At 47.2% G+C, this 26674-nt stretch overlaps 1 protein-coding gene across 1 annotated transcript; it reads right to left on the bottom strand.

Moving 5' to 3' along the window:
• PGM2L1 (phosphoglucomutase 2 like 1) lies at positions 1-26674 on the bottom strand. Its single transcript, XM_066207158.1, has 14 exons — positions 26393-26674; positions 19066-19233; positions 14979-15085; positions 12960-13044; positions 12267-12350; positions 10099-10292; positions 9268-9457; positions 8965-9062; positions 7942-8122; positions 6294-6387; positions 5776-5905; positions 5166-5355; positions 4829-4962; positions 1-4048 (listed from the first exon to the last, which is right to left on the bottom strand). The coding sequence occupies exons 1-14, from the start codon at positions 26501-26503 to the stop codon at positions 3946-3948; spliced, it is 1869 nt and encodes a 622-aa protein (XP_066063255.1). The 5' UTR covers positions 26504-26674; the 3' UTR covers positions 1-3945.

The raw sequence follows: 26674 nt of genomic DNA, 5'->3' as shown, positions 1-26674 counted from the left end.
TTGAGACTACGAAGGGAATATTTTATTACTTATAACACTTCATTCAGCTACATCCACATAGCAGTACACAGAAACTCTTCAGAAAAGTGCAAATTCTCACTCTGCATTTGTAATACACCCTAGTTTTACACAACAGACAGTGGGTAAACAGTACAGATGCAGAACTCCCCAGGGTTCCAGGCAAGGAGAACGATGCAACTTGAGATACTTCAATCACCTTGTACAAAGCCGTTCTTGAGCAGAGGGAATCAAGCTGGACTGTCACCACCCCGGTGTCACCCTGCAAGGAGCCCCTCCTACTTGGGAGAGGACAAAAAGGGAGAGGGAAGACAAAAAGTGATAACAGTATCAGTTTTAAAATTGGAGACCATGCAGGTGACGCCTAAAGCGGCACACACATCCCACCCTGCCCAAGCGGCAGAAGCCATCCTTCCTCTCCTGCCTTCCACCGTGGTGACACCAACAAACTTCCTGTAAGGAAATGGGAGCCGGAATCCCCAATAACCTCAGGAGCCTGGCAGGGAGGGCACCCAGAGTGCTGCCTGAGCACAGCTGGACCAGGGAGCAGCACCAGGGATGTCGGCATGCAGGTAACCAACCACCAGAGCTTGGGGGCAGGCCGGGCAGGGCAGGGAGCCCCAGGCAGCAAAGGGCAACTCACCCGGACAGCTGAAACGCCAGAGGGTCTGCCCTCCTCATTTATTGATGTCCCCACGGACAGCACCAGTGCGTGTCTGCCCTCCTCAGAGGGAAGGGATGGGTATTTCAAAGGAGGGGAACGAGCAGAGCTCCTCAGGTGAGATCCCAGCTCTCCTGCAGCCCAAGGCAAGCCCAGCTCCTTGGAGTCACATCCTGCTGGGGACCAAGGGAAGCGGAGCTGCCCCAGCAGCCCAACACAGTGTGGGGCTACACTGCTCCTCTGGGCCACAGCTGCAGCCCAGCTCTCCCTGGGACACACATTCCCTCCTCCTCTGCACACCAGAGTGTGCAGTTCCCTCACACACCCTCGCAGGGGCAGGAAGAGAGACGTGGACAGCGCTTGGGAATATTTAATCCACACCCAGGGTACTCTATCACAACCTCAGTAAGAAACCCAGCTACAAGCTCTGCCTCACACATTCAGCCTTGCCTGGCAAAGCCCCCTCCTGTCCCAGGCCCATGGAAACACAACATTACCACAGAGATTAAACCTGTCACAGCCAAGGGACAAACCCAAGCCCTGGGGACTTTATCAAACACCAAACCCGACACTGGCTGTGTGACCGCAGCTTTAGCCACTGTCCAGCCTTGGAAAAGGCCAGTTTTACCTGGAAGCACCTCGGAAACAACATCCACAAGCGCCCTTTGATCTGTGATCTGCTTTCTACTCAAGTGAGAAAAGCCTTTGTTCTTGTCTGAGAAGTGGGAAAGAACAGCTGACAACTCAAGGAAGGCTGTGCACAAACCAGGTAAACTCTTAACACGATGCATAACAAAGTCACAGGGCAAGGGAAGGAGAATTCCAGTCCTTCACAGTCACAGGAGTGAGGGATGCGAGATCAGAGGGAGGAGATAAAGGAGTTCCACAAATGGAACAGTATAAATATATCAAACAGTTCCAGTACAGTAGGAAAACAACAGCAGCAGCAGTTTCCAAACAGCAAATAGTTATTCTACCCTGAAAGTACATTCAACACCTCGTGCCTGCTGCTGTCCTCCCAAAAGCATCACTACAGCTCCAGCTCACTGTCCAGCCTACCCACGGGCAAAATCCCAGACACTTCACACCCCACAGCTGGCTTTTCTTCTTTAATCAAACAGACTTCGACAATGAACAGTTACCAGCCTCTAACAATGCTCCTTCGGAAACACTTTCTCCATTTTTAGCACTGCCTGCTGGCACAAAGCAGATCTCTGGGAAGCTGCAGCTTCCTGCTCCTTGTCGGAGCACAACCACCGCTCACAAGACTTGACTGCTGCAATAACACCCAGCTGGGCTCATCACACACACACACTCTCTCTGCTTTTTACAGTGTTTGTTCAAAATTCTGTCCCGAGTCACTTGTTCTCTTTGCTGCTTGGAGAACAAAATCCTCAGTGCCTCAGGGTTTGATCTGCTGCCAACAGAAGGAATGGCAAGAGCTCCTTCAAGCTCAGTGCAGTGGGGAATCCAGATCTGCACCCCTTTTGGGAGAGCTGAAGGCAAAGCAGCAGTTACAAATGCCTTCCCAGCCCTACCCAGCCGGGACAACAACAAAAGCATCCTCCGAGTCTAACTGGGTTTACCTGCTTTCCCCACCATGTCAGTCAAATGTACAATCAAGGTAAAAAAACCCCAAGCTTTTGGCATTAGACATTTCACTCAATGGCAGAACAATCTGGAGATACTTTCTCCTGAAATAAAAAAATAAATAAATAGCAGTGACAGGTCGGAATTTGTGCAACACAGACCTTCTCTAGTACACGTACATTCATAGACACTGAAATACTTCTCCATGGATATAGTGCAAAGCTGCTGGCAGCAGGAAACCCCCAAACGTCAGGGCTCTCTGAAGCCATGGAGAGAAAACACACACAAACCTACCCTGTGCCATTCTATGGCATCCAGCTGCAAGGGCATCATCAGAGGGAGGATGAATTTGGAGAGGCAACAATAGTGGCAAAACAGCAGCTTGAACTCCAGGGCACCCTGAGGTCTTCTCCCATCACGCAGATAAAAGCCAGCACGCAACTGCTGCTATTTCTCTTTGCTCGCTGTCAGCGACAGCAGGGAGCTTCCAGAACCAGCTCTCCTGAGCCAAAATACAGCCTCTATTACCCAAAACCCAATATAACCACAAGGAGAACTTGAGTATTGGTTTGGGTGGGGTTTTTTTGGAAAATGTGATTAGCAGTCTCACTGGATACTTGAGCAAAGGGAGAAAACAAATGAGAGAAGCTGGTAAAAATTTCCCCTTAAAGATAAAGAATAATAGAATTTGCAAAATGCTATTCTGACAGAAAACACCCAACAGGACATAATAAAAAATTTCCAAAAAATCACAATTTAGTAACTGTGCCAGTCCCTCATCTCCACTTTCTTCCTTTTGTGGTTTTTTGGGGGGTTTTTTTTTGTTTGGTTGGTTTTTTTTGTTTGTTTTTTTTTAATACACAGACAATATAAATTCAGGCCAGCAAAAACAAAGAAATCACTGACTGACATTTTCAAAGTAATGAATACAGAAAACAAAGAAAGCTTAAGACCCTTCAGAGATGTGGGACAAAAAGAAGCTACAAAGCCTATGGTAGTCAGAAGGGGTGATTTTACTAAGGAATGACCAAGTTCCTGCTCCTTTGGAAGCCTTGGAAAGGCACCAGGCAATTCCAATCCCAAGCTGCAGCTGTTGCCACTATTGTTTCACTGCCAATTATTTTGAGATTCACAGAGGAAAGCTATAATGCCCAAGAACGCCTTTACCAACAGAAGAATTCTTAAGTAGCTGAAAAATGTCAACAATTTGCCTAAACAAGCAATGCTGAGCTCTGCTCCGATGCTTTTGGAAGTGCAGACCTGTAGGGAAGGTCTCAGAGAGCTGCGGGGAAGAAGCAGCCTTTGTTGTCAGTTTGGAGTGATCACTCCTTTAAAACTTTAAAAACCTTTTCACACACAAAAAAGAGGTGTTCTAGGTACTTGAACTGAGCTTAAGACAAGATGTAGCACCTAAGCTCAGCTGCCTCAAAGGTACTAGGGCAGTTGATTTGCATTGGTGTGGGTTAATTAAACTTTTGGTCAAAAGGACTGAAAACTGCAACAACAAATTCTACCCTTTCTCTACTTTTCTCTCCTTGTCCCAGTCCGGTGAAAAGCATGACAAAAGAATGCTTCTTCTTTACAGAAAAAGAATGCAGCTGATTCAAACACACACACACAAAGATGAGACTGGTTCTGCTCGTGGGTCCTTTGTTCCACTCGGTGCCTCCGGGGCTCTACGCAGAGCGCCAGGTCAGCCCGTTCTTGGCAGGCTCCAGGAAATTCTCAATCAAAGCCTCAATCAGCTTCTGGAGCTCTTCTTCCAGCACACTTCTGTCACTGCAGGGAAGAACAGGGCCAGGTCAGAGGTTTGGGAAATGCCCAAACAAATAAACAGCACAACCTGGATGGAGGATGGACTCGCTCTGCTGGGTTTCCTACCCCTCCAGGTGTAGACTCCAAAGTGCCTGCTCTAACAAGCTCATTTTCAGCAGGGATTATCATGGAATCACAGAATGGTTTGGGTGGGAAGGGACTTTTAAAGATGGTGCCCAGAACCCTCTAGTGGCCTTTTTCTTCTTTAACTAATTTCAATTAATGCTGCAATAATCAGGTGGTGAGGCCCTGGCACAGGCTGCCCAGAGGGCTGGAATGAGATGGTTTTTAAGGTCCCTTCCAACACAAACCTCTCCATGATTCCACAGCACAAGAAGTTTCTGTGGTGTAAACACACCCTGGGTTTTTCCCCCCACTTTTAAACGGGAAGAAGCTCAACCCAGGTGAATAACAACTAATTCCTCTCTGGCAGCTCAGAGTAACACAGCAGATCCCCAGAGGCAGTGGGAACCCACCTGGCTGCAGACACACTCGCCAGCAGCAGCAGCACAACCCAAGAGAAAGGAAAGCCTGGATTCCACACTCAGTGCCCTGGTCGTGTTGACGAGGTGAGGGCTGGTCACAGGCTGGACTCTGATCTCAGAGCTTTCCTAGGCTAAATAATTCTGTGATTTTGTCACCTGATCACTGTTTGACTCTCAGTACGTGGGGAAGGGGGTCTGTCAAAGCAGCCCACTGTCTGTGTGTGGCTGCTGTGGGGTGGCAGAGGGCTGGGGCACTGACCTGTGCCCGGGCAGCGCACACATCTCGGCGTAGTACTTGATCTTGGGCTCGGTGCCGCTGGTGCGCAGCGTGGCCACGCAGCCGTTCTGGAAGGTGAACGTGATCATCTGGCTGCTCTTGCTCACTGGCAGCACCTACAAAACAGCAGCAGCCCCTTACAGCCATGGCAGCAGCACCTGGAAGCCCAGGAGCTGTAGGAGCATCGGGCTCAGTGAGCCAATGAAGGTCACTGATCATTGTACTGGAATAACCACCGCATTCCACACCTGCCTCTCTCCTGGTGTACTTCCCTCCCAGCTCCTCCAGCCCTTCTCTGCAAAAACACTTGGTAACTCACCGACTTCTTGTTCAGCTGGCTGCTGTCATAGCCCGTGGTGACATCTCGGACGTGTAAGATGTTGTAAACCCCACAGCATTTGGGGTAAGACTGAGGGTCATCGAAGTTCCGGAGTCTCTCAAATATCCTTTTGATAGTGGGAGGATCATAGCACAGGAAATAGGAAGTCTTGGATATGTGATAGCCATACCTACAAGCAGATTAATGTTTCCAGTTTTAAGATTCAGAAGGTTTTGGCACATTTGGTACCCAGAAGGTCTCAGGACAAGGCTTAATACTGACAAACACAACGCTTGTTTTATTGCTGGGATTGTGTCCACAGCCATTCCTTTCACCTCTGCTCTGTTACAGATTCCTTCTGGCAGTGGGAAGCCATTCCCTGTGTCCGGTCCCAAACACCTCTCCAGCCCTCCTGGAGCCCCTTGTGATATCTGCACTAGTGATGGGCTGTAATCCATCCTACATCAAAAAACCTCACAACAACCTACAATGAGAAAACATCTGAGGGATACAAACATATATACGTATTTATATTTAAATAAATATTCCTTAGATTAATCCCAGCTCTAAAACAGTGGAGTAGAACATTCTGATGAAAAACACCACTCACATTTCATAAATGTCAACGAGTTTCTGTGCCAGGGTCAGGCTCTGGCCCTGCAGGTAAGTCGCCATTTCGGCAATGACCACAGCTGCACTCACTCCATCCTTATCCAGCACTGAGGTGCCACACATGAAGCCTAGGAAGGAAAAAGGGATTGTGGAAAAACAACCTGACAGATTATTACACTGATTTACTTGACTGAAGCTTTAACCTTTGATCCTGTACAGAAAAATTGGCCAGTACATGGAAGCTGCTTTATTGCTGCACATGCAGGAGAAATCTAATTAACTTGGGGGTCATAGGGCTGGAAAGATAAGCACAACACCAGAATCAGCAAGTCAGATAATTAATTATGGGAGTTGGCAAGTCAATTTGATGAGAGCAAAATACCAATGCTATTATCTACTAGGATGAAAATTACTGAAGTACTTTCTGTGTGTTTTATTTCATAACTAAGATCAGTCCTTTCTATTCACATTCCCCCCTCAGTGCTCAACAGTTTAACGTGATGTCAGCACTCATACCAATAGACTCCTCAAATGCAAAGAGAACTTCTTTTCCATCATCTAGGAGATTTTTTACTCTGCTTCCAATCCATTTAAAACCAGGGAGTGTTTCCTAACACAGGAGGGGAAAAAAAGAGTGCTTAAAATACATATTTTCAATTTATTTTCAATTCAAAGAAAAAAATTATAGCCACTGTTGCCTTCACTTAAACTAAAAACAAACAAACAAAAACCAAAAAACCAAAACAAAAACAAAGAGAAAAATGTAACTGCATATTTTGAATTTTAGGGTCAACAGGAAAGACTGTTGCAGAGTCAAAACATTAAAGCTTAAGGATGTTTTTCTAATTTTCGAAAGTTATTTCCTAAAGTTAAATCTAATAAATTGACAAGCAGAATAGGGACAGTAAAGAAGCACGGACAAGTCATATCTTCAGCTAGGATGATGAGTCCAAGGCAAAGAGCCAATGGATAGCATTGTCCTAGTGGATACTCAACTAGGACACAAGTATCAAACCAAGGAAAAAGTGTGTCAGGGAATGTGGTGCTCTGAGATCACATCACATCACCTGTGCCGCTCATCAGACGAGACACAGTTACTCAGGAGGAAAAGCTACAGAAATATAAAAGCAACACTTTTAGGTGCTGGGAGGGGAGAGCACTGCTCGGGGGTTTCTTTACATAAATCACGCAAAGGCAGTCAGAGGCTTAGAAACAGTTTTTTCCTGGAGAGAAGGAAGTTACAAATAAAAAGGAGGGGGAGTTTTTAGAGAAGGCCAAGAGGTTCTGTAAATTCCCAGCTTCTCTTTTTCTTTCAGCCCTTTTCCAATTAAAACAAACAAACAAAAAAACCCACAACAACAACAATATTTAGAGAGAGAATCAAATCCATTACAAGGAACTGACATTTACCCTGATTAGGCTTATCTGGCCAGTCACTCAAAATAGTTTTCAGAGTTGCTTTCAATTTTAAATTTTTCATTGTTTGGAAAAGTATTTATTCCTACTGCACATGGGTTTCTTTAAGACATGGATAAACGAGGCCTGGCCCTTTGTATGTTTGTGCAATGATTTTGGGCATTTACCTCTCTTCTGGCTAACATCCAACAGAAATCAGATTTAATTTGGATGCAGGAACTAAACTGTCAGCCACTGAACACGCAGTTTCTTTTTAGCACATTCTTAACAAGGCTGCATTAAAGATCTGAACACAAGAGTTCCTCTGCCTGTCCCTGCCTCCAAACTCAAACTCAAAACCCACAGGCACGGGGCATCTGAACATCTGAAAGACCCCTGTGTAACCTCCAAGTGCTCATTTACAAACCCACCAACACCACAGCGAACACTCAGGTTTCACAAACCTCCCTTCTCTCACACAGAAGAAATTCTCTCTAGGGAGATAACCACAGCAACAGGTATTGCTGTTATCTGGAATTCAGGGGTTAATTTGTGTCCCTGAGCTTTGCCCACGCTGATCTCCCAGTCCGAGAACACTGAGGAGATTGAAGATTGAAATCAGGCTTGACCGGGTGAAAGAACATTCTCTGTGAGCTGGAATCCCTCAAAACTCCCAGCCAGAAGCCTGGAAGTCCCCTGCCCACTTTGCATTCCGTGAGGTCACCAGCGGGGGTTTGGATGGAGACAACAGCACACAACCCACACTCACCTCAAAGTGAAATCCCTCTTTAAGTGCAATTGCCCTCAAAATCTTGGAGGAGACCGTGGTTGCCAGCATGTAAACATTGCTCACATCGGCATCTTGGGAGCAGTTCTCCTTCCAGCGGGAAAACATCCACCAGCCAAACAAGGCTGCCAGCTCATTGCCCGTGAACACCTTCCAGCTGCCACTGCAGGGAGAGGAAACGTGAGGGCTGGGGGACAGGAATTCCACAGTCACTGAGCACCTGGAGAGCCAAGGTGAGGGCTGGGGGACATGAATTCCCCTGTCACTGAACACTGGGATGTGAGCACAGCACTGCCACGCTGCTCTAGGCAAAGCCACGTACCAACAGGACTCCACACTTCTCACACCTCAAGGATTTACGAGCCCAGAGTGTTCTCCCAGCAAGGAAAGACACCCCTAGGGTGTCCTCACTGGCAGCTCTAGCACAGCTCAGGCCTTTGGCTACCCAGCAGCAGGAGAGCAGTCTAGAACTGACCAGAGCAGCCTATGCAATCTGTACACTGCAGTCAGGCAGGGCCTGCACAGCTTTTACTTACACAACCATCAGAACTGGGGCCTGCTAGTGGGAAAAAAATAATTTCTATTCAACACGAACAGGCAGGGGAAAACATAGGATTAAAATGAAAAATGTATTTTAAAAAAAGAAAACCAAAGAAACCACCCCACCCACAAAGCCCATGGCAACTGCCAAGGAAGGTTTGCCTAATATAAATGAAAACACAGTAAACAACAAAGTTTTACTGTCTTTAGTAACCACTCAGTTTTCAGCTGAGCTTCATTTAGCCATACTATTACACCACTAAGCATTTAATCTACTCTTTGCTGAGTGAACTGACTTAAAATGCATTTGGAGCTTTACCAAAGGATAAAGCTAGAAGGAAAAATATCCATATACCTAAGGAAAAGAGTGGATTAAAGGCCTGTGCCTGGCAACCATCTGGGGCCATTCTGTGACTCTCACCACCTTTTCTGCAGGAAGACACAAAGAAGGGTCCCATTACTTACTTTTCCTGCAGCTCTGCCACTGCCAATCGATCTGCATCTGGATCAGTGGCTACTACTACTCTTGCATCTTCTTTCTCTGCAAGCCTCAGTGACAACTCCTGGTGGGAGAAGGAGGGGACAAAAAAACCCCACAACATAGGAGTAAATAAACCCACAGTCTTCCTACTAATACCTAACACCCAGTGAAAAAAAATCCCCCAAGAATTGCCCACTGTATTAATACAGCTGAAAGCAGGCTCTCCCTATTCTCTTCCTCAGTTTGTTTTTCCTCACAGAAATCTGACAAAGCAGAAACCAAAATACCAGCACAGATTCTCCTTCTTCAGGATTTGGGCACTTGACAGTAGAGAAGTCTGGATCTGGATCTTTTTGTTCTGGTACTGGAATGGGGGGCTGAAATCCAAAGGCTTTGAAAGCCAGCTGCACATAGTCATGTCCAACTCCATGGAAAGAGGTGTGGACAAACTTCAAACTGCTCTGCATATTCAGCTCCCTGAAGAGGAAACAGAATTCAGTAAGATTTCAGTTATTCAACAAGACTATTTTCATAAACTGCAAACTGCAGCTCCCCTGTGTACTGTTCTGCTGATTTCTGCATTAATTTCAAAGCAATGAGGGAAAGTGCTTATTTTGCACTAGAAATCGCTGGGTTAAAGCTTCTTCTCCTGGAAAATGAACTATTTACCTTCTGCTGAAACAGATCAAAGCCTTCCAAGAATAAACTGTTGGTTTCTACATCAAACTCAAGTTCTTCCACCACCTTAAAGTGCTATTCCAGATCTGCTTTGTCTTACCCATCCTCCTCCTTTTATTCTTATCTTCTACCCCACCTAACCTTTAGACAGAACCTGTTTTATGCATGTGCACCTCACTTTCACTCTGAATTTCTGCATTTCATTCGAAACTCTTGGAGCAGATTCACTTGCATTAAATGGGGTGCTTCACAGCAGCTTAACTCCCAAAGGCAGCTGGTTTATTCTCCACTAAATGGTTTAGTCCTAAGGATGGCGACCCCTGAATTTAATGACACCTCAGAGAATACAGTGAGGTCTGTGTCTGCAGTCAGTTTTGCCACATGCAACCCACAGCTTACTTAAAAGCATGACCTTAGGTACCTTTTGCTCTGTACAATACCTATGATAGCAGATCTTTGTCAGATCCTCCATGTAGCTGTCACAAATCTTCTTCAGAGGATCCTGACTGAGGGGACTGGTGTCTACCAGATTCTCATTCCAGGAGCCATTCCACGGTTCAACACACTCTTCTATACATTTTATAATTTCCTTATCATGAGGAGAGGTGATCTGTGCTCCATTTTCCCAGTAAACCTGGTCAAAGTTGAAGGAAAGGAAGAGACAGTTTATTTACAAAGATTATTAACCTGGTAAATTCTTTTAGCTATAGGATTCCACCTACTTTCTGCCTAAGTCATACAGAGAAGTCCACATCTGACTGGCTTGATTCTCAAGCCACTTGGAATCATTCAACATGAACCTCTGAGTTCAGGACTGCAGTTGTGACAAATGGAGCTTACACAGAAACACAACTTGTTTTCAGAGAAGCTGGTATTTAACTATTACAGCTGAAATTCCAGGATGTGAGAAACCAAAACCAGGCACTTGTATCTGGGAGTGCTGTGCAAACTGTAACAGTAGAAAAATATCACCTTCTCCAAGGCTGGCATTCCTTTTGAAAAAGGAGTACAACTTGTTTTTGAATCCAAAGCAAAACAGATAAGCAGTGTGCCAAGGTCCGTGTTTTTCCACGGCTGAACAACTGTAATCTCTCAGCTGGAAACACCGTATCTAACCCTCAACTATAAAAAAGTCTTTGTTAAAGACTTAGAGGCCACTTTTCCCACAGTCTGTTGCCAATAGCACGGCTGAGCTCACAGTGCAGACTCTGCTCAGACAATCCGCACTGCCTCTGTTTTCTCATCAGTGTCCTCTGGATTTGTCACCTTCAGTTAAAACTGCCCAAAACCTTCAGAAGCCACTGAAATTCACACAGGAAATTGTGAAAGATGAAACACCACTTGGGAAAGACTAGGAAACAAACCAGCATCCTGGCAAAAGTAAACTGCTGTGCATCAGAAGACAAACATAAAATTGCTTCTTGACAAATGAAGCACCTGGGAAATTCATGTGGCTTCTTTCCTTACTCATTGCTCCAGCTAAGCAGAGACAAAGGCTGGTGAGGAACTTTACAACTTGCTCCAAGGAACACAAGAGCAGTCCAATCATCTCCAAGATTTTTCTCTGGGCATGGCAGGACTGCCCTTCCTCACATTGCCATCACTCACTGACCTGCCACAGGGCTTCTAGAATGCTCAGCTAAAGCTGAGGGTTTAGTTCAGGTTATTATAAAGCTGAGGAAAAAAATACTCAGTTAAAACACTGCACTTGCTATTGTGGATGGTTTTATTGTCCCAAGCTTTCAAAGTGAAGCCACCCACTGCTCTTCAATGCCCAGAAAACCAGGGAACAACACGATGCTGCTGTGTTGTATTAATCCACTCTTAAATCATTGCCATCTTCAGCCCAGTTCCCTACTGTATGCATGAATTTCCCTCAGTTCTGGCTTAGTTATAAACTGAGTTTTAAACCTCAGCAGTGAGTACACAAATTGCTGCAGGATTTCTTCAGCTGCTAATTAGATTCTGTGGAATGCCACTACAGATTTATGCTCAAGATCCACAAACTATGTGGTCTTACGTTCCTATCACAGACGTGCGTGTCAGGTTATAGAAGGATGAATCACTTTCCATAACTTGTCCTTCTAACGGACACACACACAAAAAAGGCTTTTTCACCATGAGGGTGGGGAGGCCCTGGCACAGGTAGTCCCATCCCAGAGCGTTCCAAGGCCAGGCTGGATGGGGCTTGGAGCAACCTGGGATAGTGGGAGGCATCCCTGCCATGGCAGGGGGTGGGACTGGATGATTTTTAAGGCCTTTTCCAGCATAAGTCACTCCACAGTCCCACGACAGGCCAAGCACAGGCAGGGAATGCTGGAGGCAGCTGGCAGGGCTGTGCCACCCAAAACACAAGCAGGGAATGCTGGAGGCAGCAGGCAGGGCTGTGCCACCCAAAGCACAGGCAGGGAATGCTGGAGGCAGCTGGCAGGGCTGTGCCACCCAAAGCACAGGCAGGGAATGCTGGAGGCAGCTGGCAGGGCTGTGCCACCCAAAGCACAGGCAGGGAATGCTGGAGGCAGCTGGCAGGGCTGTGCCACCCAAAGCACAGGCAGGGAATGCTGGAGGCAGCTGGCAGGGCAGTGCCAGGCCACGGCCGAGGCCTCACCTTGTAGCCATTGTCCTCCTTGCGGTTGTGGGACGCTGTGATCATCACCCCAGCCACAGCCCCCAGCTGCTGCACGGCGTAGGGCTGCAAAGGAGCACAGAGACAAACACTGCACCACCATCCCACAGAGGGGGCTTTCAACCCTGCACCAGCTTCTCTGCAAACTACACACATGGACACTCTGCACTGGGTCCTGCAGCCAGCAGCAGAAAGCTGGTTCTAATTCCTCTCCATAAAAACATTCTTTTTATCAATTACAAAAATGCCATCATTAACTGGTCAGCTAAAGAAAGCCAACACTCAGATTACAGGAGCCCTGGGAAAGAGGCTGAAACAGAGCAAAGGAATTCACAAGAAGGCTCGTTGCAAAACAATTTACAGGTACTCCAGGCACTCCAGTCCTCCCCTCAAACCAAGATCCACAGAATACACAGCATGTTAGAAGAGCTTACGGAAAACAAGCGAGGATTTAAAACCTTGCAAGAAAAAGCTGCTGTGACTAGAAGAGTCTATTTTTGACATATTAAAAGCAGAGGCACTGAGCAATTCAGCAGCCTCGTTACAGCCTCCTTGAAGAGCCAAGCACACCAAGCAGCCTCTATTTTTGTTAAATAACAGAATTTAAGAAAACTTCTAGTTCTCCTTCTCAGTAAATTCAAATACTCCCTTAATATGGTCGAGAAGGTGACTCACCACAAAGGGGGTAGGGACATAGGTGGAGAAGAAGTACACGAGGACATCTTTTGCCAGCAGGACTGCTGCAGTGAGCTTTGCAAGCCTATCAACAGGAAAAAGAAAATATTCAGTCACTCCAACTCCCCAGGGCAGCCCAACAGCCCGATGGAATTCCTGTCACCTCCAGGCACTTGTTTCCTAAAGCATTCTACTGCTTTTTGGCTTATGCTCAGAGTGGTATCCTACAAATTGCACAGTCAGGGTAAGAGTTTTCAGGCTGCAGAATCTGAGCCAGCCCTTTCAGCTGCTGCCTGGACAGTGCAAGGCACTTCAGTCCCTCACCCAAACAAAGCAGATATCCCACACAAAGATAGAGAACCTGCTGGCAGAACACTCATCCTTTGCTCAAGGACAGAAACAACTTCCTACAAAGTTTGAAGTAGCAGATGTCTGCAACAGCAGGTTTGGAAAAAGGATTTGGTATCCCCCACAAAGCTCATTTGCCAGCCCTGCTCAGGAGCTTCAGACAGTCTCTAGGAAGTAGATCCACTCCTAAAATAAACTTCTGCAAAGCAGCACCCCTCATTCCAGAATGTTTAGAAACAGGAACAGTGCCCATAGTTCTAAATCTTGTTTTATTATAAACTTGTCCTTTTGAGCACCAGGGAAGCTCATTCTCTTCCAAGTAACTGGTATCAAAGTTCTTTTGCACTCAGGTACCCACAGCTCAGGAGATAAAGGGAAGTCTCAGAGTCAAAACAGATGATATACTAAATGGTGTAAGCTCACCTTGCTCCCTTGTTCTCACAGACAAGCATTAATACTGACTTTCTTCTCTCCATGACCAGCAACCCAAGTTTCACTGAACCAGAATTTCACTACAGCACCTGTCAAATGTCACCTGAAACCACCTGGAAGAGTTTGAGAGCTCAGCTTGGAGTTGAAGGTACTAAAATTCTGCACTGGAAAAGCCCCCTGCTCCCACTGGAAACACTCTTTTGGAGGAGTTCAGTTTGATTTTAGCACTGCTGTGAGGGTGCATTATCCCAGGGGGACAGAAGAAACATGTAGTGGGGAACTGAGGTGCTACTTGGACACGTGAAACATCTGTGTTACCATCAAGTCTGAATTCCAGGCTTTGTGTGGCTGAAAGAGCATCACTCTCGCCCTTCCCCATTTTTAGACTGTGCCTAACCCACATAGCCTGAGGGATAATGGGCCACACATAACCTCAGGCCCAGGGAAGAGGCATTCAGGGGAAAGGAGACAGTCACTGGATTCCGTGCTCTGTTATACATACCAAGGACTTCTTCATCCCTAAAACATTAAATACTACAAAACTTTATAAAAAAAGAACTGTTAGTTACATCAATAACTACAATAATTAACTTCTCCTTACCTAAATACTAATTAGCTCCTGGGTCGGCTTTTTTGCACAGCATGCCATTAGCACATGTGTTCTGCTCCCCAATGACAAGGGACTAAGATTCCTTAGAGAATTCAGAAAGCAGCAGCCTTCTCCCCTTTCCTCGCAAAGAGCACAGTTTGCCATTGCTGGAAATCTACATTTTAAGCATTCCAGGTAAAATCCCCTCAAAGTGCAAATACACTGGGTTACAGCAAGCTGCAGGTGGAATTGTTCTCCCCAGGCAAGCTTAAATCAGGTGTGAAATAGCTGAGAACGACAGTGCTAGAAGTGCACTAATATTTAGGCTTTTCCAGCTGGATGTTAATGCTCTGGATTTACCTTCATAGCCAATTTTGTCTCCAGGCATATTAAGCCTAATGTTCTTGCGAATTTAATCTGTAAATTCTCTGGTGGAGCAAGCAGCCCTACACCCCCGCTTTGCTGGCAAACTGGCACCACGAAGGATTTAGCCCCAGTCTCTCCTCATTACTACTTCAACGGACTAAGGGAGAGGAAAGGGTGTGTGTGCCCAGCTCATCACAAACAAAAAGAAGAAGTGCTGATAGGACAGAACGCATTTAAAGCCACAATTTCATTTCTAGTCTTGCAAATGTAATCAATACTCATACTTCTTACTGCTGCAGTTGCTGGTGACCTGACCTCGTGTATCATATCCAACAACAAAGCCTCTCTGCTTAAAGTCCGAAAAGTTCCTCTCAAGATACTTGTAGATCCCCTGGATTAAAAAAAAAAAAAAAAGAAAAAAGAAAAAAGGAGAAAGGAAGAATTAGCTGGACTGCAGCACACACAAACATTAAAGGTGATCTTTCACAACGGTAGGCAAGACTGACAGCTCAAACACATCAAGAACAATATTCACAAAAGCAGCAGTGTTTTCTTCCCCCTGTGTTCACTGGAAGAAAGCAAGTAACCAGAGAAACTGTTGTGGGAAATAAAAGTGAGTAGGACAACAACAAACCCTCACGAAGCAAACACTCATTTCCAATCCGTACTGTGTTTCATTTATTCAAAACATCTTCTCAAGACTGAAGGGAGAAAAATCCATATTTTGAAAGTCCAACCCCTCGAGCAATATAAGATGTGCCAGCCTAGTCTTCCCTGCCCACAGTACAAGTCAGACATTTTCAACATTGCTTCCAAAGTGTTAGTCCTAAATTTGCCTTAAAAATCAGGGAATGGTCTGGGTGGGAAGATCAGCTTTTACTCCAGTTTCACCTCCATTTCCCAGCCAGAATCTCTCTGAAGATCCACCACGGAAACAGCCCACGATGGATCAGCAGTTTTAGATAAAAAGATGGAAGCACTTTTGTTAATGGAAGTTTCCAGAGGCTGCAGCTCCCCACAACAGACAACACAGTACAGACAACTTAGCAGAGCCACGCTGATGCTCTAACTGCTGCCTCTCACAGAGGTGCAAGCTGCCTCTTGATGGGAGTGGGGGTGTTCTGCACCAGAATTAAAAAGAATTTCCCCTCAGCCAGTGCAATCCTTCAGGATGTTTTTATGTGAATCTGACAGGGTACGTGGAAAGCCAGCCTGACTCCTCCCCAGGAATCCAGCCAAGGCCTCTTTTCTTCAGTGGCTTTGGCCCTTTAGAATCACGGATTGTTAAGGCTGGGAAAGGCCTTGGAGAACAAGTCCAAGGATGTGCTCCAAAGCATGGACACTGGCACCTCTTTGGAGAACGCTCTCAGCTGCAGACATCAAGGGATTTACACAAAGAGAGGGACAGACTTATTCTTAAATCAGATATAACTCTCTGCTATAGCAGTGTGGCGGGTCTGCAGGCTGTGCCATGGCAGGATCACCTGCTGAAGTCACCTTCACACTGAACCCAAAACACACAAAGTCCACCCTGCCCTGACAGCCTGCCAAGAACTTTCATTCGCAGCTGCAAAGAGAGGAATGGGAAAAAAAAACTCTTCAGCTTGACTTGAACAACTCGAATAACATCTAAAGACACGAACAGCAGATTTCTCACAGACCCCGTACCTAGGCTAAGATTTTGTACGAAGAAAAACAGGAACGTCTTTACTTTCTGCTATGGAGCAGTTTGCTCAAAATTAGTCCCTTAAGCTCAGCCAGATTTCACAGCTGAAGTTAACTCAGTCCTACTGGACTTGCTTGCTATCCAAACATCTCTATGGAAGCTGCAGGAAATCAAAGACAATCAAGAAATGCCAGTGAGGAAGTGAATGCAGAGCCTCTCCACTGTCTAAACCCCCTACCTGAGCTCCCACAATCTTCTTCCAGGCGCCCCAAGGGCAGCTACGAATTCCAGCACCTCTGGGGTTAAGTTTTCTCTTGAAAAAGTTCCTCAATTCAAAGAATTTCTATTTCCGTTTAGCAAGACTGAGGCTTTGATAGTATCCCTAATTGCTACTGCCATTAAATTTCTACCACTTCTAAAGGATGCCCCGGGGAATCCAGTGGTGATAATTAACGGCACATTTGCAGATGTCAGCACACAACTGTATCAGCCCCTCAGATCTAAGCCAAAATTCTCTTCAGACGACTGAAGTATCACAATTACCTCTCCCACTGCGTGGTTCAGATGATTTCCTGGTGCAAAATCCACGGAACAGAACAAGTGTACATCTAGAGCATGCCCAGTCCCCTATGCTCAAGTTCAAAAGAAAAGTGAGGGAACAGCGACTGCAACAAGAGTAAGACAAAGATTTTTGGTTGATGAAATCCAGAGAGGTAGGAACAGCTGTGGAAGGTGCAGCATTTAACTTCTTCATCTTTTCCCTTTAGCTTTGCTTTCAAAGCAGCAGGAAACTCCTTGATGCAATGGTGGCTGCTTTTGTCACTGTGGAGATCAGTGACAGGCTTCTTTCCCAGTAAGAAAAGCACCTGGACATGCAGCGAAGTAGGACAAAACCCAGGGAACCAGGACTTGGCATGGAGTTCACGTACCTGCGATTTTCAGCAGCCCACAGCAACTGCTGAATATCCTGTACCTTTCCTGGATCTGACTTCTCATAATATCGATATAATCAAATCAAGTGAAGAAAAATCAGATCAGATGAGGGACACGGAACACACGTGCAACTTCACCACAGCTTATTTAAACTGAAGGAAGTGTTAATTACACTCAAGTCTGCTATTTGACTGGCCATTTATTCCTGTCCCAGAAAAGGGCAAATCCAGAGAGCCAGGGCTGCCCGTGCTCAGATCAGGTTCAGCAGAACTGTTCATGCCCTCAGCTCCTGAAACAAGAGTGCTCAAACAAAGATTAAATCTGCTACAGTTTACTGCAGAAACAAGTTCTAATCCACTTCCCAGAGGCTGCTTTTCCCAACTTGATACACAGCTTTAATAAACAACTAAAAATAGCAGCTGTGCAGAGGGAGCAGATGCACACACCCCCGGTTCGTAACTCTCAAAAACCAGCTATTCCCATGAAACTGAGCTTGCCAACACGCTCCCTGCCGAGCACAAGGGAAGTTTTCCCTTTGTGCCAGGAGAGTGGCTGAGCCAGCAGACCCACGCTGGGTCACGCTCCACCAGCCTAAAGCAGAAAGGGAGGAGGCAAGGGCCAGCACCTCCAAACCCAAGGGCAGGGAAATGACTCCCAGAAACCTCCTCTGCTTCCAAGAAAAGAGGGCTGGTTCAAAGCAGCTTGGCTGCTTTTAACAGCTCCACCACTGGCAACAAAATACTGACTTTTCAACCCCCCCTTCCCAATTCTCCTCAGTCTGCTCTCACTGCATCCACAGAGTCCACCTGGACCTGTTCATGCCATTACAGCATTTCTGGCAGAGGAGGATGGCACACCTCAGGAATCAGGCAGGGCAGAAGTGAAGGAAGCATCATTCCAGGATGTGTCCACTTTACTGGTCAGACACCTAAAGGGAGCTTTTTGTGAGATCCAGGAAGATACTGCAGAGCAAAACTGTCAGAGAAGGCTGGGCTTCAAACCAACACTTCAACACCAAACCTCTATAAACTGCATTGGAATTTCGCCTCTCCACAGGAGTGTGGGCTCCAGTTGTACAACTCAGACAACAGAATGTCAAACAGCCTAAAATTGTTCCAAGTTCTAAGCACATCCCTCCATCCTAGGCCAACAGAAAGCAGTATTTCAGTCACATGTCCTGAGGGAGGCTAGGGCATCAGCCTGCAAAGAGAAACCAGCTACAAAGTCTAAGTGCACAGTATTAAATGAGAGGTTTTACCAACCCCTGCTAAACCATGTAATAAAACACCTTTCATCATACACCAAGAGCTCCATTTCTACAAAAATTATCTGTCAAAATAGGTAAAATTCAATAGTTTTGTCATAAACAGCATCTTACTGATTTTCCAAGAACAAGGGTTCCAGATATATTGGCTCATTCTACTTTCAATAGTGAATGCTAGAGGTGGGCACAAATAAACTGGTTAGGTATATGTAATACACTCAGTCCATACCTATTCACAGCTTGTGCTAAAAACAAAAGGAAAGGCTTGTTTGGTCGGGGCTTTGCTTTTTTGCTTTGGGCAAATACTACAAGTTCTCCTCATGGCAGCTCATAAGACCCCCAGCTGCAGGGCTGTGTAACAGACTAAACAAATTCCGGCCCGGCCAAACCTCTCCCAGCCACTTCATCTCCCCTGAGCACGGAGCCTGTCACGCTCCCGCTCTGGGATCCCGGCAGGACGCTGCTCCAGCTGCTGTTCCTGCTGTCCCCAGAGCCCTGCCCGGCTCACCTGAGTGGACTGGATGACTGTGAGGTCGTTGATGTAGCAGAAGCCGGCGCCCATGGCCGAGCGCAGCCCGGCCGTGCCGAAGGTCAGCCGGCAGCACAGGCGGGCCCGCAGCTCCTTGTGCTCCCCGTTCTGCAGCAAGCTCTCAATCTGCTCCTTCGTCTTCTGGTTCTGCAAAAGGACATCAGGGTCTCCCTTTAGGGCTTGAAATCGGGAGCTGAACTGTACCTGCTTGTCAGTTTTAAATAATTCCTAGAGCAAATTCCTCCCATCCCACAAAATGTGTGTGCACCGGCCTCCACTGAACTCATTCCTCTCACATTCTTCCCACATTATCCTTATTAACAAAAGATTCAAGAGCTCTTGCTGCCACTGATATGATGATCTGGTTGTCTGGTCATTAAGACACCATCCAGCTCCTCTGCCTGAGGAGCAGAGAGTTCAGAACAGGGTTTTCCAGGGCAGATAACAATTCAGTTCCTCATCTTTGCTGCTGGAAGGCAGACAAAAATCCACACTTCAAAGCAGCGTTTCCTTCCTCCCCACCCACAGGAAACAGGCACAGTAAAACCATGGAAATCACAGGATGGTTTGGGGTGGAAGAGACCTTGGAGATCACCCTAGTCCAACCCCTCGCACTGGACCAGGTTCCTAAGCCCCCTCCAGCAGTGGACAGGGTGTTTTGCAGCAGGCTGGATTGTTATCCAGACACATCCCCCTGTTCAGCCAGGATTTTCCAAAATCTGCACCACCATCCCAGTCGAGAAGAACCTGCAAGCGCACAAGCTGGACGTTGCACACATCTGCAATTTGTTCCTCAAAGTTACCCAACTGAATTAATCTGGCCATCAAGGAACTCGGCCTGTCTGCTGACACCCGGTTTGGACAAAGGCACTTCCCAGATCCTACACACACAGCAGAGGAGTACGAGGCAGTGGTTCCACAGCTGGGAAAAACAGTGACTGCAGAGGTGTAAAACACAGCCCTGGTGGCACGAGTCCTTCTCCAAAGCGGTGTTGCTTCAAGCAGAGTCACAAGGAAGGGTTAAAAAAGGCAGATGGAATCTGCAGGGCAGGGGTGAAGAACCCCTGACATTTAAAATAGAGGTCAGCCAGCTCCAGCAGCACGGGGAAACATGCTGCACACAGACGGGGGAGGTTCATCAGGAGGACTGGCAAAACGCTGGGAAAAGCACAAAGATAGGGAACTGTGCACATTCACCAGGAAAAAAAATAATCAATTAAACCCACTGAAAAAAACTGAAATTCCTTCTGCAGCTTGATAACAGACCCTGAACACTACACATGTGAACCTCAAATAACTTGTTATTTCTGTGTGCTCTAAAGCAAAAGGCAAGCCGTTATTGTCCAGGCTGCTGGATGGCCTGGCAACCAAAGCAAGACATTGCTCACCACGCAGCTAAACACGGGCCTAGAAAAAACCAAAACAATGGGGCACAATAGATATTAAACTGCAAAAGTGAAAGCTTCTCTTTCAGCTGTTCATAGGCGGCCAACCAGAAAACAAATGACTGATGTGAAAAGAGTCTAAGGCAAGAGTACTGAAAACTTCATTTCACACTATCACAGTGCATGGTTGAGCTTTAAAATACAGTAATTAAACTACACAGCATCCTCTACAGCTTTTCAGGACACACTGCATAGCTTCCCTGGAAAAACAGAATAGAAGTTACAAATCCCATAGCTTATGGACCTTTGCAAAACTGAGGCAATACTCAAGCAACAGCACAAACATCTATTTCAAAAACAGATTAACAAGCATTTTTGACTGAAGCTACTTAATTCATTTCCTAAGGAATAAAAATGAGTTGGCCAAAACAGCACCAGAATAACATTTGAATTCGCTCAGGTCACACTCAGTTAAGCTGAAGTTGCAGAAAATAAAGAAGGAGAAAAAAAGTTACAAGTGAGAAATCTCCAAGCTTTCCACAGACAACCTGAAAGCCTTGGGCTAACAGAAAGAAGGAAATCTACAGGAGGGGGTATAAATCCACAAGTGCTGGTGATCTGTCTCACACTCTGGGCTTTAATGCTACTGAATGGATAGGGCTGACCCCCAGACAGCCCTTACCCCTTCCTGCTTCCCATGCTACCCAACTTGCTCTGATCCCAGCCTGGCACCATCCTTCCTGCTCCCCAGGCTTCCCAGCTTGACCTCTTCCCCCAAGCTGGAGCTTCACAGCCTATGGCCCAGCTCAGCTTCTTGCAACAGCCAGCCTGGCTCCGAGCACCATCTGCCACCCTGACCCGGGAATTCCAGAACAGCTTCCACTGCTGACACTTAACCCCACTGCAAACCCTGAAACAAAACCAGGGGGTTTTGCTGGTCTGCTTGGCAGTCCTGAAATCAAGTCTTACATCTGAAGCTTTTGTGATGGTTCATCAAAAAATGATTCATCAAGCAAAAAAAAAGTTCCTCAGAGATTTTAGACTGGTGTTTGAATGATTAATATCCTTTAAAGAGCCCCAAAACAACCTGGTACCAAACAGGGACACCCAGCACCTGGCATGGCATGCTGCAGCATCAACTGCTCCTCAACAGGGAAGAAAAACCCTTCAAAGCCCCACACAAGGCTACTGGTTTTCCAAGGGATGGAGAAGGACTCGCATTGAGCTATGGAATATCCATGGATTCCAAACTCTATAGTTACTTGATAAATGTCTGCTGGATGTGAATATTTATTACTACCTTTCCTCTAACTTCCTTAACAACACCAGGAACTTTCAACCAAAAAATTCCATCACCTTTTTATATTTTCACTTCGCAAAAGGGCCAAATAAAAAAACCCAAAAAACCAAAAACAACAACCCACCAAAAAAACAAATGCACACCTTCAAACCATTCAATCAGCACCAAAATTTCCATAGGAAACAGCAGACATTTGATCACCCTCCTAAAACACGAGGAATACTTCATAATATATGTAAAAATAAATACACAGTACCTCTCTAACAGACACATATATGTACACAGTAAATCTATGACTAATATAATTGTGTATAATATAAATAAATGATGCCAACCCAATACACATAATGACACCTAGCTAATACATCCCCACGTTCTCCATGGTGCCTGTACAGCACACTCGTGTAAATGTTGAGCACACAGCACAGCCTACAGAGGCCAGGCCAAGGCCACAATCAGGAGGGAACAGCCACCACCTCGCCAGCTCCTGCTGGAAAAGCTCCTGCCCCCGGCCAGCTGCACAAGGAGGCAGCAGATAAGGTGACAGTGGCCCCGGGAGAGGCTCCTGCGACCTGAACACACCCTGGTGGGACAGGAAAGGGACGGGAGGACAGGGCTCTGGCTGGCGTTTGGGCTAGGGATGGGCGAGCTGGCACTGCCACAAGGAACCCCTGCAGGTCCCCCTGGACCCCTGGCCTGGGTTGTCCCCGAGTGGCAGCTCTGCCCTCACCTAATTCCCAGTCCAGCAGCACCCACCAACAGACGGCAGTGCCCTCAGGCAGCTACCCTGCCATTTCAAGATGTAAATTTCTGCGGCATCCCTAATTTTCCAGTCTCTTTGAGGCTTGCCATGGGTACGAGGGGAGTGGAGAGGGACCAGAGTCCAGGCAATGCCTTCCCACACCATCCCAAGCAGCCTGTCCCCACATCCATCCACCTCAAGCCCAGAGAGCAGGGCTTGGCATTACTGCCAGGCTGGGAGGAAAAAGAGACCGTCAGAACCTTGTCCTCAGTCCTTCGCCTTCCCTGTCACAAAGAAATGGAAATCAGAAACATTTGGGACAGAGACAGACAGGCTGCTGCGTGGGCGACAGACTGAACATTGTTATGTGCTCACATAAACACCAGAATAATAAAAGTGCTGTAATTATTTTTCCTCTAAAGGTATTACACTAATATATATACATACACACACATATATATATACACACACACACATATATATATACATCCATATATAAAACAACTGTTTATAAGAAGTCACAGCCAGAACCAGGACTCTGGAGTCATAACACGCAGGAGACTCCGCAACAAACTTCAGAAAGGTCTGAAGTATTATTAAACAAAACAAACAAACAAAACAAACGTTCTCCATGAAATTTTCAGCTTTCCGTGTACTGCACAGTTGCCTGCTGCGGCAGAATGGCACTTTTTTGTGGCTCATCGGGGTTTAGAACAAGTGGAGAATTAAAGACAAGGGCATTAACTGAGTATTTCTCACGGATCTTTCACACCCAATCATGGTAATCACCGGTACTTACCACCAGAGTTAGGTTTCAAAGCAAATACCCTGTAAAAATAACTGGCAATTTACTACTCACAGCAATTTTGTTTTGTTTTGCACAGTCTTGGCATGTGTAGCTTAAAGAAGGGGGAAAAGTCTCAAGCTGGTTTGAGTTTCAGTGAATTTTTCTGTAGCCTTCATTTTCCCGATGTTTTTCTTAAAAATTCACTTGAAAGTCTTAATAAGCAAAAATACTGCAAGTCAAATGACTGGAGCAAGTTACTGGTCTCAAACTATCAAGCCCATTTCTTCTTGGAAAGCATCTCAAAAGCCACAAAAATGAGAAGAACACCGAGGGACACTCCAAAAGCACCCAACAGCAAGGAAGATCTCTCCACACTACCGCTGAGACAATGATACTGAGCACATGAATTAGTAAAATCAAGGGAGGACACAATGAATGGGGCCTGCACAAACAGCTCCTGGATAATTAATTCCAGTTTTCCCCTCCACCATGTGAAGTTCTAGCAGTGCCTTTAAGAGCCAAAGCTTCTCCCAGGTACTCCCAGCCAGGAGCAGTGTGTGTACAGGGCAAAGCAGCTTTCCACACAAGCCAGACTCCCTCGGGAGACTCGAGACAGATGTGGAAGCACAAGAGGAAAATTAAGAAGTGGATGAAAGGGAATTAAAGGGAGAAAGTGGAGAACAATGACTAATTGTTCCCATACTTTACCAACGAGGAGGATTAAACAAAAGGCGTTGCCTTGTGCCTCCAAGCCTGGCTCAAAGGCCAAGGCAGTAACTGAGGAGAGAGGATGGGGGAATGCCAGGAGCACAAATGAGGATGCAGGATGCTGGTGAGAAGGGGAGGAAAGCAGGATACTCATCCCACAGGCAGGCTTCCTCCACTCACCCAGGGTTTTAGGCGAGGTGAGCACGAACACCCAAACCACAGAGGACACAGAGCACAACTCTGGTAATTAATTACAGCAAGCAATTTTCAATTAAGTTGGAGGACAAAAGCCTCCCACAGCTGGGAATGGAGCGCATAGATTTTTTTCCTTGATCAGAGGCCACAAAAATCCCTGCAGCTCAGGAAGCTGGGGGTGGGAAGGGGGGTCAAGTCTGATAAGCAGCGAAGGCCCCACTTGCTTGGTTTGTGGTGAAATACGAGGGCAGTGGACCAACAATCCCTGCTCATGCCGTATTTCCCTGTTTCTCCTCACCCTCCCCTCCCACAACACCTTCACCTGGTCTATTAACACCTTTCATGAATGACCCCTGGCCCCAGCAAGCAGCCCCCAGTCCTCCTCCTTCTCCTCCAGGTGATTTTGGGTTGTCAGATTTCCCAGGAGCTCTCTTGGAAACCTCCCCAAGCAGTTCTGAATTCTCCAAGTTCAAGCACCTTTATAGGAAAGGTCATGTTTGTCACCTAGGGAAGCAAGGGCAAACAGGTACACTCACACTGACCCTGCAGTTTGCATTTTACTGGTTAATTACAGCCCGAGAAGGAGCTCTAGAAATGGACATTTCACTGTTGCCAGTTTTAACCTGGATATTTTTCCCTCCCCCGGTGGAATTTCTCTGACTCCACACATTTTTAGGAAAGACAAAACAATCCTTTAAAAAACAACAAAAGCTGTTGAATACGCTAACAAGACGTTATTAGAAAACAATATTTGCTGGAGTCCAGCCTGGGTTATCAAATGTACTATCAGGAATGCTACTTCCTTTCTCCACTCCTTCCCTCCCCCGTGCCACTATTCCCGGATATTTTCACAGCAGCAGTTCTGCGTGCAGGAGGTGCAGATGGCACCTGTTAATTTCTGCAAAGACGGGAGGAGAGACCATATTTCCAGGCAGGAGAAAGCTCATCTCAGAGCCATCAGGTGGCATTTGCCTGCAGCTCTCCTGCTTTGATCCTGACAGAATGACATGAAAGAGGAAACAGTACCAACGGTCCTAGTTTACAAAAATAAAGGCAAAAGGAGTTCAGGAGAGAGAAACCTAAAAAAAAATAAAGGAAGAAGCAGTCAGAAGCCTAAACCATTGGTGTACTGGCAATTTATCCTCCCCCATCATCAAGGTATTTTTTTTCTAAAGCACAGGCCACAATGCCTGGGCAAACCAGCTGCAAAAAAACCCCTCAAAAATCCAACGTAACCCATTCAACGACAGGACAAGCGAAATACCCTCCAATACCACACTGTTATCACGGGTTTGGGTGGCTGGATCCAAATTAACCAAGCCTGCAGTGCTCTTGACACCGTGTTGGTGCTGAAAAGAAAAGGGGAATGCTGGAACCTGGCTGTTTCTTTCCTGGGGAAGGGTTAAATTCAGGCAGCTGAGGAAAACAGACTCCTGCCGCATTTAAAAGAGCCACCGATCCACCCATCCCTCCTGCCAGCTGCCGGCCCCAGCCGGGTGCTAAGCAGGGAGCAGGTGGGGCAGGCAGGGTGCTCCAGGTGCCAGGATGGCACCATCCATCCATCCATCCATCCATCCATCCCCGCCCAGGTGAGCTCCGGGCAGTGCTCCAGGTGCCAGGATGGCACCATCCATCCATCCATCCCCGCCCAGGTGAGCGCTGGGCCGTGCTCCAGGTGCCAGGATAGCACCATCCATCCATCCATCCCCATCCCTGCCCAGGTGAGCTCCAGGCGGTGCTCCAGGTGGTGCTCCAGGTGCCAGGATGGCACCATCCATCCATCCATCCATCCATCCATCCATCCATCCATCCATCCATCCATCCATCCATCCCTGCCCAGGTGAGCTCCGGGCGGTGCTCCAAGTGCCAGGATGGCACCATCCATCCATCCCCATCCCTGCGGTTCTCCAGGTGCCAGGATAGCACCATCCATCCATCCCCATCCCTGCCCAGGTGAGCGCTGGGCCGTGCTCCAGGTGCCAGGATGGCACCATCCATCCATCCCCACCCCGCCCAGGTGAGCTCCGGGCGGGCACAGCCGCGCCCCCCCGTCCAGCTGAGGGATCCCTCGGGAACAGCTGGAGCACCTGCCGGCGCAGGGCTGCGTTCCGGGCGGCAGGGCGGGCGAGGGGGGAATGTCGCCGATGTCGCACGGGGCGTGCCGGGGGGAACGGCCGCCGCCCGCCCACCTTGTCCCAGCTCAGCCACTGCCACACGGCCTTGTCCAGCTGCGCGTCGCCGGTGCTGCGGGCCACCAGCACGTTGGAGTTCACGTCCTCGGGGGCTCCGCAGTCGCCCATGGCTGCGAGGAGGAGGATGAAGACGGAGACGGCGCCGCTGCTTCACTTCGCCACGCCCGCCGCCGCACCGCGCATCGCCCGGGAGCGAAGAAGAGGCGGAGGAGGGCGAGGGGCGCCTCCGGGCTCCCGCGGGGCCGGTTTTTATCCGCGCCCGGCGCTGCCAGCGGCGAT

This window comes from Chamaea fasciata, unplaced genomic scaffold, assembly GCF_029207755.1.
Source record: "Chamaea fasciata isolate MVZ Bird 193981 ecotype frontalis unplaced genomic scaffold, bChaFas1.0.hap1 SCAF_2, whole genome shotgun sequence".
NCBI classification, from domain to species: Eukaryota; Metazoa; Chordata; class Aves; order Passeriformes; family Sylviidae; genus Chamaea; species Chamaea fasciata.
Note: the sequence above shows the minus strand (reverse complement) of the source record. Positions and strands in the feature narration are given on the sequence as shown.

Excerpts from the sequence above, each read along its gene's own strand:
- PGM2L1 (XM_066207158.1), bottom strand. The coding sequence starts at position 26,503 with ATGGGCGACTGCGGAGCCCCCGAGGACGTGAACTCCAACGTGCTGGTG. Across the intron at positions 15,086-19,065 it reads CAGTCATCCAGTCCACTCAG|GGGATCTACAAGTATCTTGA; the intron begins GTGAGCCGGGCA and ends TTTTTAATCCAG. Across the intron at positions 4,049-4,828 it reads TGTGCGCTGCCCGGGCACAG|TGACAGAAGTGTGCTGGAAG; the intron begins GTCAGTGCCCCA and ends TCTTCCCTGCAG.